Here is a 16650-nt window from a genome sequence, read left to right on the forward strand (position 1 = left end):
AGTCTTCATCTCCAGATTGTCAGGACCATCTGCCCTGTTCAAACCCCAGTGAGCACCCGCTATCCACTTGTCCATGGTTTTATCGTGGCAGCAGAAAGCCGACCAGAGCACTGAGGGTATATTAATCTTGTTGTTGAGTTTTCTATATATTGAGTAAAGACGTGCTAGTGAACTACTCCCACCTCCACTCAGATGTTTCTTTTGCAAGCCCCTGCAGTATTATCAAACTATTTCAACATTCAAAAACTTTCTTACTTCATTCATTTGACTTGTTACAGCTCCTCTAAAAAGATGCAAAAATAAATTTTGCAGTAAACATTTCTCTATGTGGTGTTTTGAAAATAAAAAATGCTGCTGCTGCTGATGATCAACCACAACATCAACTCCACCTTGTGAATATGAATCACTGAATAAACATGTTGCAATTGACTTACTTAATATTATATTTCATAATTAAAATGTACAGTCGATTACAAATGTAATAATCTGCTCATCATTTCATCATCCTGACAATTTACTGGGAAATGTTTATATTTCTTGCATTTATGTTGGTGTATTTAATCACAGCAGCTTCTACATTTCTGTAAAGGAGGAAACTGCCTCAGGTGTCTGTCCAGCATGTCCTGACAGTATCACTAGGTACAAGTACCTCTAAAATAAATGTAGTAGTAGTTCTGACTTTAACCTGCAGATGCCGACGTTGTATTGAAAGTCAAACTTTAAATTTTGTGTTTTAACCAAACCAAACCAAACCAAACCAAACCAATTTTATTAATGTGTATTTTATTAAGTATATAGTATAAGTTAGTATATAAATAGAACCATGGGGTTTAATCTCTGTTTATGTGCTAACGTTGCATAAACATTATATTTGTATGTGTGCTGAGGAACTAATTCTAAAACTGACTCTATGTTAATAAAACATATAAAACAATTTAACAATATGAAAATGAAACAGTTTTTTTTCACACCAGCTGTTTTATTAGTTATTGTATTGCTTATAATAACTAAAACGAATACATGTACAGGCCATAAACACAAAGATGTTTTAGTTTTTATTGTGAAATTCAAAATGACAAATTAATTAATTAATGAAAAATGCATCTTAGCACTTAGTAGTTAAATCATCTAATCAAATAGATTACATATGTGGAAACAACCATTCAGTAATGAGCAGAACAAAAAATAAGAATCATTAGCAGAATAAATGTCTTATTATTAAAATATAACAAGTGAAAGAAAGCTCGTAAAAATTACTTTAAAATGTCACAAGAGAAATAATCAAAATATCATGCAAAGCTTTTCAGCTCAATTTGATAATCTCAAATCATGTGAAAGAAATGTAGTAAAAGAAAAGAGAAGCATGTTCATCAGCAGATTAAAGAAAATAAAATAGAAAGAGGATTAATACAACTAAGAATGTGACATCAGGCTAGAATGATTTATCCATTGGTTTTCTCATTGGGTAGGCAATTGCAGTTTTTGTTTGGGGGAAATTTTAGTTCAGACTTAGGGACAGTTTCACTGTAAGGACATTTTGTTCCAGGAAACACATCAATGTTGAATTTTTGACTGAATTGATCTAAAGTCTTCATCTCCAGATACACAGACTCAGGATCTTCTTGAACATTTTCCCCCCAATACGCACTCGCTTTCCACGTGCTCCCCTTTCCACAGCAGAAAGCTGACCAGAGCGCATAAGGTACATTAACCCTGTCATTCTTTTTTTTGTTTGGGCTGGGTTTTGCTCCGGTCACTAGGTAGCCTTCACCATTACAGTACTTATCTAAGATACATTTGACACAGCTCTCCATTCTTCGCCAACTGCCCTGATTGAAAGAGTCAACTTGTGGAACAGCATTTGTAAGAGTGTATGTTGAAATTTTATCATCTTCATTAAATCCATAAGAAAGTGGAAATAAATGGCCCTTGTCATATGTACCACTATAATCATTGTAGCTGGCCTGGTTGTTGTACTCAGTTGTGATATTACAATCCTCCATATTTATGTTGTCCTTGTTTTCAAGCTGTAAAAGTTAAAACGCTCAGTCAATGGAACTGATATTGAATCACTGAGGCAGGATAGCAAAAGGTTATTTGTTTACAGGTTTGCTTTTTACCAAGTAACCTTAGGTTTTTATTACTTAAAAAAAATCATCATATTATATTTTCCAGTAAACCTTTCTAGAAAACAAAACATGACTAAAGTAAAACAGAACTCATCTTAATAAAACAGTTAAAACACAATGTTTTGTCACACTAAAAAAATAAAATGATATGTCACAAGATTATGATATAAGTACGTACCTGTGGCTCTATTTTCCAAAAACATTCTGGTTTTCTTCCTTTTTCTCCTTTGTATTTGTAAGCAGAAAACACTGGGATCTTGTTCTGTATGTCGTACAGTGTCACAAACCTTCCTACATTCTCATAAGTCTGGCAGATGACTTTGTATCTGTCCTGTTTCGGGATGTTGCCATCTTCCAGGACACCTGGGATGTCTGGAGGAGTTTCATGAAGAAGAAACCCTTTACACTGTGACATCGACTGCACCACTTTAGTCTCCATGGGACTGATAGACAGGAGGAGGAGGACAGCGAGGGGCAGTAGACACCACATCTTCAGAGGAGTCATCATCAAACACTGCCAAAGGACATAACAAAGAATATAATCTGAGGTTAATTAGGCACAACTTAACACGCAGTTGTTTTTTATTTGGTTCACTGGGAGAACAAAGTGGAGTATCTCAGAAACTAAACCAGAAAATATTAAATATAAAGCCACACGATTGTCAAACAGATTCAGTACCACACTGGAAATAATTGTAACTGTACCCTGATATGTTAAGTATCGTATTAACAAACTTTAACTATAACTTCCAACCTATGAAAAAAAGAAAAACTCAGTCTGTAAATGTCCTACAGGAGTTCAAGTGAGGCTGAGGACACAGCGACTGAGGTTATGGTGATTAAGAGAGTTTGACCCAGCAACACAGGTTTAATAATAAACCTGTGGAAGAGAGAGACAAAGAATAGCTAAGTTAAAGTCTTCACTGTCACAATGATCAGCTTCATATTGCCTCTGTCTGTATATGTGTTTATTAATTAATATGAAAGAAAACAAGAAAAAACATATAAAAAAACTTACCTTCTTGAAATATTCACAAAGAGATGATTAAAGTGTGGTTCTTTAACAGTAACTTAAGCAGCAAACTGTAAGTGAACATGAGATAATGAGTGAAACAGTGTCTTTTTATATTCACTGGAGGTGTGAAAATGGAGTCCCACCTCCAACAAGACTTTTTTTTTAACACAGTAACAGTTGCACAGATGTAGTTTTATGAAATTATTCAACATTAAAAGAATTTTATTGAGGTGAAATTCTTTGCCTTGTAACTGCTGCTGCAAAATGATGAAAAATAAATGTAGCAGTAAGAAGAAAGATACAGTAGACTGACATACCGTAATAATAATGATGGCGGTCAAATAGTTGGATTTAGGGATGTAATACAGATGAAACCATTCAACAAATAGATGTTTAATTTTTTTGATCCCCCTGGGGAAATTGAAGTTGGACAGCTATCAGACAGTACAGGTCGGTGCTACTACAGGGTTTTGGTGTCTTGTCCAAGGACACCTCAGCAAGTAACCAGGAGGAACAGGGAATCAAACCACTCACCCTGGGGTTTGTAGAAGACTGCTCTACCACCTGAGCTACTGCCGCCCCAAGACAGCAGTCCCCGTACTGGTAGTCGAACCCAGGCCGCCTGGGTGAAAACCAGGAATCCTAACCACTAAATGGTCCCATCAGTAAATGTAACCATTTACTGATGCTCTTCTTCTAATGTTTGTCAAACATTTTCATTTGGAAATCAATTGATCAATTGATGTGAAGTATTTTCTACTAACTGCATTGCTAGTGCAGTAGAGATGCTAGCTTAATGTAATATGCTAATATTTGCAGTGTAGCAGCCACTGAATATATTTTTTTATTGTTAAGAGTGAACAGAAAATATTGAAGCTGATTACAACTCCCTCCTTACTGAATCTCCTGTGCGAGGACATTAAACTAAGAAAAAAATGTTTTTGTCCTCATTTGCATTGAACATTGTAACTGTAGTCATGATGATTTTACTTAGAAGAAGCATGTTTGCTTTTCAAAGAAAGAACTCATTTTCACACGTCTGTTATAAGAAACAAGAAGTCGCCTCGAAGCAGAAGTTTAAAGAAACACTTATTAAGGGTTATCTTTATATCTATGCAGCATTATTTTCACATCGTCAATGCTAGCCAACACTTACTGTGTTACTGTGTTAGTATTGTATTTTTATAACTCTGCAGCTTAATGTCCTCACAGAATGTGTCAATGAAAGAGCGAAACCTTTGTCCGTTTAGCTTTTGTCTCAAAAATGTCTCAAATCTTCCTTAATACACCACTCTGTGTCTTTTTGTTGATGCATTTTAATTCCTGATTGGAGAGGTGCAAACAACCCAATCTCATTTATAATTGTCTCTTCAGTCATTTAAGGAGGGCATTAATCCCCCAAAATACCTCAAAAGAGCAAAAGCTAATTCAGAAAGAAAAGCAAAGACACAGAAATACAGACAGCATACAAGCTACATTGTAGAAAGCTGACTTCACCTATTTTAAACTGACTTCCTATGATACTAGTTTGAAAAGTAAAGTAGGTCAAAAAATGATATGAAGGAAGTCTCAGGTTTCAAAGAATGCTCAGTGCTTGTTGTCTTCATGGATGTGTTATTATTAATATTTATATCAAATTATCTTGAACAAAAGATTATGATCTACATTAACTGCAAATTCAGACATTATCAGCTGCTTTAGGTTTCCCCACTTTCTTTACCAAGGACATTTTTGTTCTAAAGTTTAGGGTTTTGAATTCAGTACCGCCTGACTTCATGATGGTGTGAGAAAAATTGGTGTGATATTTCAAATAAATGTACCGGAGTAAAAAATACAAATGGGGAACATAAAAGTACAAGTGCCTCTGAATTGTACTTGAGTAAAAGTACAGTAGTTCTGACATTAACCTGCAGGTGGAGTTGATGTGTCTGCAATATCAGAACCAATATAATACATATCAAAAGCAATCAGAATCAATAATACAAACATAAAACTGTGATATGTCGGCAGTCAAGCTGTTCCTGAAATAAATAAGTAAGTCAATGAATAACCCTCTCTTAACTCTACCCCTCGAGCTTCTCCTATTCTAAGAACTCATTTTCACACATCTGTTATAAGGAACAAGAAGTCGCCTCTAAACAGAATTTTAAAGTAACACCTATTAAGGGTTATCTTTATATCTATGCAGCATTATTTTCACATCTCCACTGTCTCACCAGCCAACACTTTCTACTGTGTTAGTTTATAACATACACCCTGTATTGAATGTAACGCTGTCCCTCAATGACTTACAGATGATGAAATGAATGGAGTCATTTGACTGTTTTGTTTTTTACAACTTTGACACTGTTCTCTCTCTACATCTTCTACTGTTACAGTTCCTCCCTCTGGCCCTGTCTTTTGGTTTTGTTTTGTTCTGTCTCACTCTCCACTCCACACACCGGACTAATTACAGACTCAATTCACCTGTGCATCCCCCTGTTTTAAAAGCACCCCTCAGTCCTCAGTTCGGTGCTGGTTTGTCATTGATGTCATTCATGCTCATGTCTTGTTTGCCCCGGATCATTCACCTCTCTGGTCGGTTTGTGTGTTCGTTTGTCCGTCTGGTTTTTGTTAGTAAGTTTAAACTGTTTGGTCAGCGTTTTTAGTTGGTACTTTGTCCTCTTAGCTTTGTGTGTTTGTTCTCGTTTTCTCCTGCCTTAAGCAGTGATTTTCGTTTGTCACTTTGTATTTTTATTTCGTGAGTTTGTTTTTGTGTTCTGTTCACAATTGTGTGATAAGTTTCTAGTTAGTCTTTTTGCCTGTGTTTCCACAGTGGTTCAGTTGTTACTTTGTATGTTGGGTTATGGTTTTGTTTGTATGTTGTTACAGCGTTTTTGGGTCTCTTTAATTTGATACTTTGTTGGTTTGTGTAGTTTTCTGTGTCCCCTGCCCTTCTTTTGTTAATAAATGTATCTTTTTGTTCTTACTCGTTGGTCCCCTTAGTCCGTTCGTAACATCTACAACATGCAACAAGTCTCAGAGAGAAGTAATACTGCATATTATTATCTTCATAACTCTGCAGCTTAATGTCCTCAAAGAATATGTAAATGAAAGAGCAAGACATTTGTCAGTTTAGCTTTTGTCTAAAAAATGTCTCAAATCCTCATTAATACACAACTCTGTGTGTTTTTGTTGATGCATTTGTAACTCCTGAGTGGAGAGGTGCAGCATGTAACAAAGGTTTTCAAATCAATGTTCGGGAGTAAAAAATACAAATGGGGAACATAAAAGTACCAGTGCTTCTGAATTCTACTAGAGTAAAAGTACAGTAGTTCTGACATTAACCTGCAGGTGGAGATGATGTAAATGCAAAATCAGAAACGATATAATACATCAAATATGAGCAAACAGACATCAGAATAAATAATAAACACAAAGAGAATCTCAGATCATTAACATACATACATTTGGGCTAGGCTTTGCCTGTACTGTTGCAGTAATCATATTCAATTCAATTCAATTTTATTTGTGTAGCGCTTTTTACAAATGACAGTGTCGCAAAGCAGAAACAACCAAAGTAACTATGGAAGTTTACATGAACAGTGAATGTGTATGAATCATAATAATCAGATTGTCCCTGATGAGCAAGCTGAGGGCGATGGTGGCAAAGAAAAACTTCCTGAGAAGGCAACAGGAAGAAACCTTGAGAGGAACCAGACTCAACAGGGAACCCATCCTCATATGGGTGATTACATGCTGTGTTAGGCAGGAGGTAGTCCAGTATAACAGTTAATGTCTTTAAGTTAATGTGGAGTCCAGTTAGTTATTGCAGGCTCTGGTAGACTTGTTCCAGTGCTGGACTATCAAGTGTTGAGTCGAGATCTAACTCTATCATGGGCATCTTCTACCCGCACACCAGCCAACCTCATGTCCTCTGTTAACACATCCATATAGCTCCTCTTACCCTCCTGCCTGGCAGCTCCATCTCCAACATCCTTCTACCAATATACTCACTATCCCTCCTCTGCACATGTCCAAACCACCTCAGTCTGGCCTCTCTGACTTTGTCGCTAACACAGGCAACGTGAGCCGTCCCTCTGATGTAGTCGTTCCTTATTCTGTCTAACCTGGTCACTCCTAAGGAGAACCTCAACATCTTCATCTCTGCTACCTCCATCTCAGCCTCTTGTCTCTGTCTCACTGCTACCGTCTCTAACCCATAGAGCAGAGCTGGTCTCACCACTGTCTTGTACACCTTTCCTTTGAGTCTTGCTGACACTCTTTTGTCACACAACACTCCTGACAATTTACTCCACCCGCTCCAACCTGCCTGCACTCGCCTCTTCACCTCTTTTCCACACTCTCCATCACACTGAACTGTTGACCCCAAGTACTTAAACTCCTGCACCTTCTTCACCTCAGCCCCCTGTAACCTAACGCTTCTACCTTGATCCCTCTCGTTCAGACACATGTATTCTGTCTTACTACGACTGACCTTCATGCCTCTTCTTTCCAGAGCAAACCTCAACCTTTCCAGCTGTTCCTCCACCTGCTCTCTACTCTCACTGCAAATCACAATGTCATCCGCAAACATCATTGTCCAGGGAGATTCCTGTCTGACCTCATCTGTCAGCCTGTCCATCAACATAGCAAACAAGAAGGGACTCAAAGCTGATCCTTGGTGTAGTCCCACCTCCACCTTGAACTCCTCTGTCTGACCTACAGCACATCTCACCACCGTCATACTTCTCTCCTACATGTCCTGAACTACTCTGACTTACTTCTCTGCCACTCCCGACGACCTCATACAGTACCACAGCTCCTCCCTCGGCACCCTGTCATACGCCTTCTCTAAATCCACAAAGACACAATGCAGCTCCTTCTGACCATCTCTGTACTTTTCTATCAACACTCTCAAAGCAAAAATGGCATCAGTGGTGCTCTTACGGGGCATGAAACCATACTGCTGCTCACAAATCTCCACCTTCTTCCTAAGCCTGGCTTCCACTACTCTTTCCCACAGCTTCATTGTGTGGCTCATCAACTTTATTCCTCTGTAGTTGCTGCAGTTCTGCGTGTCACCCTTGTTCTTAAAGATCGGAACCAGAACGCTTCTCCTCCATTCCTCAGGCATCTTCTCACTCTCTAGAATCCTATTGAACAAACTGGTTAAAAACTCCACTGCTGTCTCTCCTAAGCACTTCCACACCTCCACAGGTATGTCATCAGGACCAACAGCCTTTCCACTCTTCATCCTTTCAGAGCCTTCCTAACCTCATCCTTCCAATCTCTTCTATTTCCTGCTCCACAACATCAACATCTTCCTCTCTTCTTTCCCTGTCATTTTCCTCGTTCATCAGCTCCTCAAAATACTCCTTCCATCTTTTCTGCACACTCTCCTGGGTTGTTAGCACCTTTCCATCTCTGTCCTTAATCACCCTTACCTGTTGCACATCCTTCCCATCTCTATCTCTCTGTCTGACTAGCCTGTACAAGTCCTTCTCTCCTTCCTTTGTGTCTAACCTGTCATACAGCTCATCGTAAGCTTTCTGTTTGGCCTTTGCCACCTCCCTCTTCACTCTACGCCGCGCTTCCTTGTACTCCTGTCTACTTTCCTCAGTCCTTTCTACATCCCACTTCCTTCTAGCTAACCTCTTCCTCTGGATGCATTCCTGTACTTCCTCATTCCACCACCAAGTGTCTTTACCTTCTTTCCTCTTTCCAGATGACACACCTAGCACCTTCCTACCTGTTTCCCTGATAACCTCTGCTGTAGTTTCCCAGTCATCTGGAAGCTCATCCTGACCACCCAGAACCTGTCTCAACGTCTGTCTGAATTCCTCACAAGTTTCTTCATTCTTTAGCTTCCACCACTTGGTCTTCTTTTCTGTCTTCCCTCTTTTCTTCTTCCTGACCTCCAGAGTCATCTTACACACCACCATGCGGTGCTGTCTGGCTACACTCTCTCCTACCACCACTTTGCAGTCACTAACCTCTCTCAAATGACCTCGTCTACATAAGATGTAGTCCACCTGCGTACTCCTACCTCCACTCTTGTATGTCACTCTATGTTCCTCTCTCTTCTGGAAGTAAGTGTTGACTACAGCCATTTCCATCCTCTTAGCAAAGTCCACCACCATCTGTCCTTCCAGATTCCTTTCCTTCACACCAAACCTGCCCATCACCTCCTCATCACCCTTTGTTGCCCTCACCAACATGTCCATTGAAGTCTGCTCCAACAACTACTCTCTCTCCTCTGGGGATACTCTCTATGACCTCATCCAACTCACTCCAGAATCTCTCCTTCTCTTCTAACTCACAGCCAACCTGTGGCGCATACCCACTGACTACATTCATCATTACCCCTTCAATTTCTAGCTTTAGCCTCATCACTCTGTCTGAGACTCTTTTCACCTCTAGAACATTGTTCACAAACTCCCCCTTCAGGATCACTCTTACCCCGTTTCTCTTCCTATCAACACCATGGTAGAACAGTTTGTATCCTCCTCCGATACTACGTGCCTTGCTGCCCTTCCACCTTGTCTCCTGCACACACAGAACATCTACCTTTCTTCTCTCCATCATGTCTGCCAGCTCTCTGATGGAGAGAAGCTAACATCGGAGTAATATGATCTCTCTTCCTAATTCCAGTCAGGACTCTGGCTGCAGCATTTTGGATTAACTTGAGGCTTTTTAAGGAGTTATTGGGACATCCTATTAATGGACTAGTTTTTCAGCATCACTTTGGGACAGGATGCTCCTAATTTTAACAATGTTTCTCAGGCGAAAAAAGGCAGTTCTAGAGATTTCTTTAATGTATGAAGTGAAGTCATCTATTCCAAAAGTGAAGTGGTCTAATCCTTGAACTGAGTGTTGATCACATCATTATTTTACTGCAGAATTTCTATTTGTTTGCTGTGTGAATGAGTCTAAGCTACTGGACCATGTGTGTAAAATGCACACCATCGTCTCAGTTTGGATCAAGACCACAGTCAGACAGATGCTACCTGCTGCTGTGTCCAGACAGTTCAGGACAGATGTTCATGTCCTCACAGACAGTATGGGGGTTTCAGAGAGTAACTGCAGCCAAAGTAAGAGAGGTACTAGTGCAGGTGTGTGAGGGAAGAAGTGAGTGGATCAGATGAAAGGCTGAGAGCAGACTGAACCACCAGTAGGGGGAAACCTGTTATGTACGAGGAGCGAAGGTGAGATGGTGTAAACATCCCATTAATCTTCTCAACATGCCACCACCCATTTCATCCTGTTGTTTCTGTCACTGGACACGTTCATTCTTTTTCCCTTTTGCTGAAAGGAACCCTTCTAGTTGAAGCACAGTTGTTTGCCATCAACGCTACACAGCAAAAATATAACGACAACAATCACTGTAAAACACACACCCTTGAAAAGTCTTAAATTTTTGTTTAGTTTTTAAAACCAGAGAGACTAAAACAATGACTCAGAGGTTCCAGCTGCAGACAAACAGAAATACTGAAGCCAGTCCAGAAAGAAGCTGAATATGTTAGTTGTTCAGTAATTAGACAAAGCTCAGGGGAAATAAAATGACCTTCGTCAGCAAAGAGAAACACTTTGCTTAATATCATGTCATAAAAAACAGATTTTTGTCCAATGACATGAAAATACTTATTTATTTTAATACATTCAGTTATTTGTTTATCTGTAAAGCTGCTGCCTGGACTAAGAGATACGGCTTCCTCTCTGTGACTTTCCCAGTTTTCTACTTATATTGGTGATGAAATGTGATCAGATCTTCACCAAAGTGAATAACAAATACAATATCTGATCTTTCATGTCTTTATTGAACACAACCATGAAACATACAGAGTGATAGTGGAAAAAGTAAGTGAAACAGAAAGTGTGGTGCAGACACGAAAGAAAAAGGTTTTAGTCTCTGACAGCTGCTTCAGTGAAATCTATATGGCACAGCCCACAGTGAATCTAGACCACTTACTGGCACTCTATTCAAGAAACATAATCTAATACAGATGCATTAATGCATTTGGGTCCAGATTAAAAAAAAAATCGTTAAGCACTTTAGTGAACTCTTCTAAAGCTTTGATTTAGATAATTCAGGAGCTCCTATCACTTTCCATGACTTTGTGTGCAACGTAAGAGAATACGTACAGATTTTAGTCTTATTTGGAGTTTTTTTAACCCTATTATTAATCAAAACCCCATTTTCACTCCAAAACCAGTTTTCTGTTGTCCAATTCTGCAGATGGTTACATGACCTTTCCATAACTCTGCCATAAAACAGTCATTATCTAAAACAAAGCTAAGAAAGGTTAAAAGGCAGAAATACTGGTGTAAGTAAGGCTGTTAGTAAGTGTAAAACAAAATGCTAAAAAAAAAACTTAGTAATCGAGCAGAAAACAATTCAGAGTAGTTACGGTGGGCGGCTCTCAAAAATGTTTACAAAAATCTTTGCATTAGCGCCAGTGTCATCAAGAGGCTTTGACAGCACCTCCACAAAATATAATTTAAAAAAAAAAGGTAGATACTGTAGCTTTAAGGTGCCAGCTACACCTGGCATACCAAAAAATAGGACACAAGAAGAAAACTGTTTAGAATTCAGAATTAAGAGTAAAACATTTTAATATGCAAAGATACATAAAAAGATAAAATGCATAATATCATAATTCCACAAAAGCTAATGATTGACACAGATGACTTGCTAAATGTTGAGATTTTGAGAAAAACTTATATTTAAAAAGGAGCTAATCACTGAACCATTCTAAACCCAGAACCCAGAACTGAATCCTATTGAACATTTATGGAAAGAGCTGAAACATGCAACGAAGGCTCCTTTCGAACCTGAGACAGCTGGAGATGTCACCATAAACAGTAGTGACAAACATAAAATATTTTTACAAATGCTGTGCAACAAAATATAATGTTAAGAATACCATCATTTTCATCTGTTGTGTTATTTGATATATTTATCTGAATGAAAAAGAAAAAATAGTCTGACTTTATTTACATTTTATCTTTGGATTTGGTTTCCTGAATTAAAAAATAAATGTTGTTTTTCCTTTGGATATTTTTTTTTTCTTTGGATAGGATTTTTTCTTTGGATATCTTTTGTCTTTTACATTTGTTATTCTTTTGGTATTTTTTTTCTTGGGTTTTTTGGGGCGTATGCTGGTCTTCTTTCCCAATTTCTTAAATGCATTTGTCACAACATGATTTTTGATGCACAGTGCTCCTCCTGGCCTTTCAAACTGTCTTTCTCCTCTATTTGAATCAGCAATACAAGTCCAGTCTTTATTTTCAGACACACACCACTTGGAGTGATCTGAGCCACAGTTCCAATTACCCAACAGTGTAGATTTTATTGATTGAACATTATACAAACAGTATCGTCTGGCTGAGCAGCTTGAACCACTTTTATGTTTCTGTCTACCCCAGGTCTGGACATACAAATTAGTCTCCAGTGTGTTTGCAATAGTAACATAAAGATCTCCATCTGCAAGAGAGAATAATAACAAATCAGAGTCAGGTCTGACAGTCAGCTTGTTAACTTGCCTGATTACATGAAACAACACAACATCATTTTAAAGTTTGTTAACTGTCCCCAATTTAGGCACCAATGATTATTACAATACAACAAAATGTTTTTGGTGTTGCATGTTCAATAAGCAGAAATTCTCACCTTCTGGCTCCTTTGAGATTTTCTTAAAAAAACATTTAAAGTTTTCACCATCCATCGATGTCAGGTCCTGGTAAAGTACTGTTTGTTCATTTAGCATTTTATCTGATGTCCAAACTTCACGAAACTTCACTGCAGAAAATTTGTCCATGTTTGAGTCAAAAATGTGAGCTCTGATATGTCGAAGGTGTGTTTCTGAAAACAATAATACAAGAGGTGAATACTTTACAATTCAACCGGTTCAACCCGAATAAAACTGATTAACTCTATATGTTATCAACCAGGTACATTACCTATTTTGTCTAACTGGCTCTTGGGGAATGTTACACAGATAAATGTCTGAGCAAATGTTTTTCCAGTGTCAGGAAAGAATTTATTACTTTCCCTTGTTTCAGGAAATTGGGGTGTACTGTGTAGGAGCCAGACCACAGTGTCTTTATCCACCAGTACAACCCCTGAGGAACATGAGGAGAGGAAGAAATAATGAGTCACCGTGCTGAAAGTTTTTTCTTAAACTGGTTGTTGTTCATTTAAAATTTTGGTTGAAAAAGGGATTGTCATCTACATTTATTGTGAAAATATAGCCATCCTGTTAATAACAAAAACAATGTGGTTTCAATTATATGCCTCACAAAAATAGAAACATATTTTTTATTCATATATTAAAATGAAAATAACCACCACCTAACCAAACCAATGTCAGATAAAAGTAAAATCGTCCTATCATAGCTACTAACATTATAATGATGCTGAATTTATAAAAACACAGTTGACAACAGACCGTACTGTGAGGAGGAAGTAGTTCAACCAACCTTTGCTGTGTCCACATGCACTCCCTGAACTGCCATATGGTGGTTGATCATTGTAGGCAATGAATTCACATTCTGGTTTCTACATGTGATGCACAAGGAAAGAATGAAAGTAATAAACACAAGTAATTTAGAAACTGCTGTGATGGTGAACAAATGATCAGTTTGATTGTTTATTGTGTGTGAAACCTTAACTCTAACCAAAGATAACTTCATTTATACCACACTTTCTGATCAGTATGTGTTCATATGACGGAGATATGTAGATAAAAAAGAGGAATAAGTATACAAATGTTCTTACATCAGTGAAGATCGGAGCCAAGGTTTTCGCCAGGATACCATCTTGGTGGTTGATGGGACTAGAGCCCTTTTTAAATCCTCCTCTCATAGTTCTATCAATGTAAATAAAGTCAAAGCTGTTTGCCCCCTTGTACAAAATGTACCTGTTGATGAAAATTAAAAAAAAATGAAAGAATACAGAAGCATGCATCATGAAGAACAAATAGTTTTGAACACAAAAGCAAGCACAGAGGGATAGGTAATATATACTGGGTAACCACCTCTCACTTGTGACCTCTCCAACCTCCTAATCACCATCCACCTACAGTTGGACTATCTTGACAAATCAAATCTGAGTAAAGGAGGACATCAGCTGCACTTGACGCGAATATTAACTAATGATTTCAAATATATAGGAACGGTGCTAAATGTTACAACCTTCTGTCATTTTTCTGTCTTTAGCACATCCACATGTGCCCTAAGCCCAAACTGCAGACTGAGCAAGATGTGCTGGTCATGCTGTGGCTTCCACAGTGGGATTAATACCAGAGCCACATGCATATAAGTCTGCAAGAGCCACATTAACATGTCCACAATTCAACCTGAATGTAAGTGAAACAGATAAAACCATTGGTCGAAGTCTGTTGTTGGCCTGTCGTTGTTTTCTAGTTTCATCTTTGGAAAAGTAAACACCCTTAGTTTTCTATCACCACTGAAAAAACCCTTTCTGCAGACTTATCAATCTCTGACATTGACAGAGATTTTGTCTCTCATCATCTTATACATTATGTGTTTATACCACCTACACCACAGATGTTGGATATCAGGGTTTAAAGATAAAGGAATGCTCTCCTGGTGATAGTGACAAGATAGAAGAAGAAAGTCAGTGCAGGACGAGTCCCTTTACCACGAATTGTCCATTGTTTAGAAGCAATTCTTTTTTTTTTTTTTTTTTTTACTGGTGCTGGCCCATAAAGACCAGTGAGACTGATTGAATGGTGCAAGGTTTCTTACCAGTCCACTGCAACACCAGCTTCATTTTTACAGGATACTTGGCCGTCTGAGCCCCCGCAGAGCAGACCAACAGCGAGGACAACCCTCCACATGACTTCCTGCAGTGCTTCAGGGAATATCACAAAGAGGGAGGAATGGATTCCACTCAATACCAACAAACTCTGGAAGCAAACATCAAACTGTCTTCAAAAATACTGAACATGGAGGATGGACTGTTTCTTACAGGATAACGATCCTAAAAATACTGTGCGTGAGAGAAAGTGTAAGAATAGTGTAAACAGCCTTTCACATGGAAACAAAAGAAAAACGTCTTAAATATAATAATTAAAAACAACTAGTTTGTTACAGAAAGTGTTTACAAGCTGTGATTTCTGCCAAAGTTAGTGTTTACTATCCCCATACTTTTGCACATGGCACAATGATGTTATTATTTTAGATCAGTTAGTAGAGCAGTCGTCTACAGACACCATCATTAAAGTATATAAAATATTCTTATTTATGGCATAAAAAAATACTTGTTTTTTAATATTTGGTTCAAATCCGACAGAGGTATTGTTCAAGGGAATGCCAGTGTTTTGCATATAACCACAGAGACAATAGAGCCTATCTTTGTTCAGGCAATCTGAGTTTTATTGAGTCACTGAATGACGAGTTATCAGCCATCGTCGCACTTGTTAAGTTGTTGAGTTATACATGTAAAAACTCAGTGATGGTGGTTGTATTGAATATTACAAGAGTAGTGATATTCACTTGTGCAATTGAAACTTAACTAAGTTCTTCACTTATTGTCGTTGCTGAATCTTAACCCACACTGTGAGGTTTCCCTCATGTACTTGTTTTTGAGCCTCACATAACCATAAGTTGTGCCAAAACCAGATGATACCTCTTTAAATCCAAGCTCTAAGCAAGAAATTTAAACCCATGGAGCAGGTACCAACTGGGCACCAGATGACATCGGTTTAATTTGTTGCATTCAAACCTCTTGTAACATGCAATAAAACTGTGAGACATGCATGTGAAGCAAACTCTTCTACAAAAATATATCTTTGAAAAATACAACAATAAAATCAAACAGTTGAAATGACTTGATGGGCACAAGTACCTTGTGTGGAAGAAAGTGTAGGTTTAATTGACCAAATGTGTTTTGGTAAATTAAATTTAAAAAATTTAGTTAATTAAGTTTTTTAACACAGTGCTCATCTCTCCAGTCACAGTCAACAGACAGAGGAGATGCACATAGTATCTGCAGCTTTGATGATAATCAGGATACAATTTTAGGTTTGTTAATTATTGTTAGAAGAAAATGGAAAACTGCCAAATATTATAAAACACAAGTGTGCTAAATGAGTCTGGCTGTGACTAAAACTTAGGGAAGCCTAACTTCACATGTCTAATTTGCATATATCAACCAAGATAGTGTTAACAAACCACCGCTAAGCCCTTTAAACAAGTGCCAATTTTAAATCAAATCAAAAGCAGTTTAATCACTGTTATTCAGAAAATGTGAAAAGAAGCAGTGACATGTGTCAGATTTCTATGTTTTGTTAAAATGTGAGCTGAGTGATGAGAGACCTGAAATCTGAAACTGTTTTTAAAAAATATGTTTTTAAAAACGACTGCTCACACAGATGATCAGTCGGAATAAATGATCATCCACAGTTTTGCTCTTACCTCTTTCCTGTTTCCCCACACTTCGCTTGATTTGTCTGTGTCAGTCTGTTGCTGATCTTCTCTCTCCTTCTGTCTCTCTGACAT

The 16650-nt window shown here is 38.0% G+C and overlaps 2 protein-coding genes across 2 annotated transcripts; both read right to left on the reverse strand.

Annotated features, from left to right (window-relative positions):
• Positions 1 to 1442: 1442 nt before the first annotated feature.
• On the reverse strand, positions 1443 to 3205 carry LOC113168358 (endonuclease domain-containing 1 protein-like). Its single transcript, XM_026369375.1, has 3 exons — positions 3148 to 3205; positions 2308 to 2643; positions 1443 to 2027 (listed from the first exon to the last, which is right to left on the reverse strand). Exons 2-3 carry the CDS (start codon positions 2635 to 2637, stop codon positions 1443 to 1445), a joined length of 915 nt encoding a protein of 304 aa, XP_026225160.1. The 5' UTR covers positions 2638 to 2643; positions 3148 to 3205.
• A 7777-nt stretch (positions 3206 to 10982) lies between these two features.
• LOC113168359 (deoxyribonuclease-2-alpha-like) lies at positions 10983 to 16650 on the reverse strand. Its single transcript, XM_026369376.1, has 7 exons — positions 16567 to 16650; positions 14896 to 15056; positions 13904 to 14045; positions 13606 to 13684; positions 13087 to 13248; positions 12797 to 12988; positions 10983 to 12610 (listed from the first exon to the last, which is right to left on the reverse strand). The coding sequence occupies exons 1-7, from the start codon at positions 16648 to 16650 to the stop codon at positions 12153 to 12155; spliced, it is 1278 nt and encodes a 425-aa protein (XP_026225161.1). The 3' UTR covers positions 10983 to 12152.

The sequence above is a fragment of the Anabas testudineus genome, chromosome 18 (assembly GCF_900324465.2).
Source record: "Anabas testudineus chromosome 18, fAnaTes1.2, whole genome shotgun sequence".
NCBI classification, from domain to species: Eukaryota; Metazoa; Chordata; class Actinopteri; order Anabantiformes; family Anabantidae; genus Anabas; species Anabas testudineus.

What these genes read in the sequence shown, in the direction of transcription:
- LOC113168358 (XM_026369375.1), bottom strand. Translation starts at nt 2,637, where the DNA reads ATGATGACTCCTCTGAAGATGTGGTGTCTACTGCCCCTCGCTGTCCTC. An exon ending in TTTGGAAAATAGAGCCACAG is followed by an intron (nt 2,028 to 2,307) that starts GTACGTACTTAT and finishes TAACTTTTACAG; the next exon opens with CTTGAAAACAAGGACAACAT.
- LOC113168359 (XM_026369376.1), bottom strand. Translation starts at nt 16,650, where the DNA reads ATGTCAGAGAGACAGAAGGAGAGAGAAGATCAGCAACAGACTGACACA. An exon ending in GAGCCAGTTAGACAAAATAG is followed by an intron (nt 12,989 to 13,086) that starts GTAATGTACCTG and finishes TATTGTTTTCAG; the next exon opens with AAACACACCTTCGACATATC. An exon ending in AATCTCAAAGGAGCCAGAAG is followed by an intron (nt 12,611 to 12,796) that starts GTGAGAATTTCT and finishes TCTCTCTTGCAG; the next exon opens with ATGGAGATCTTTATGTTACT.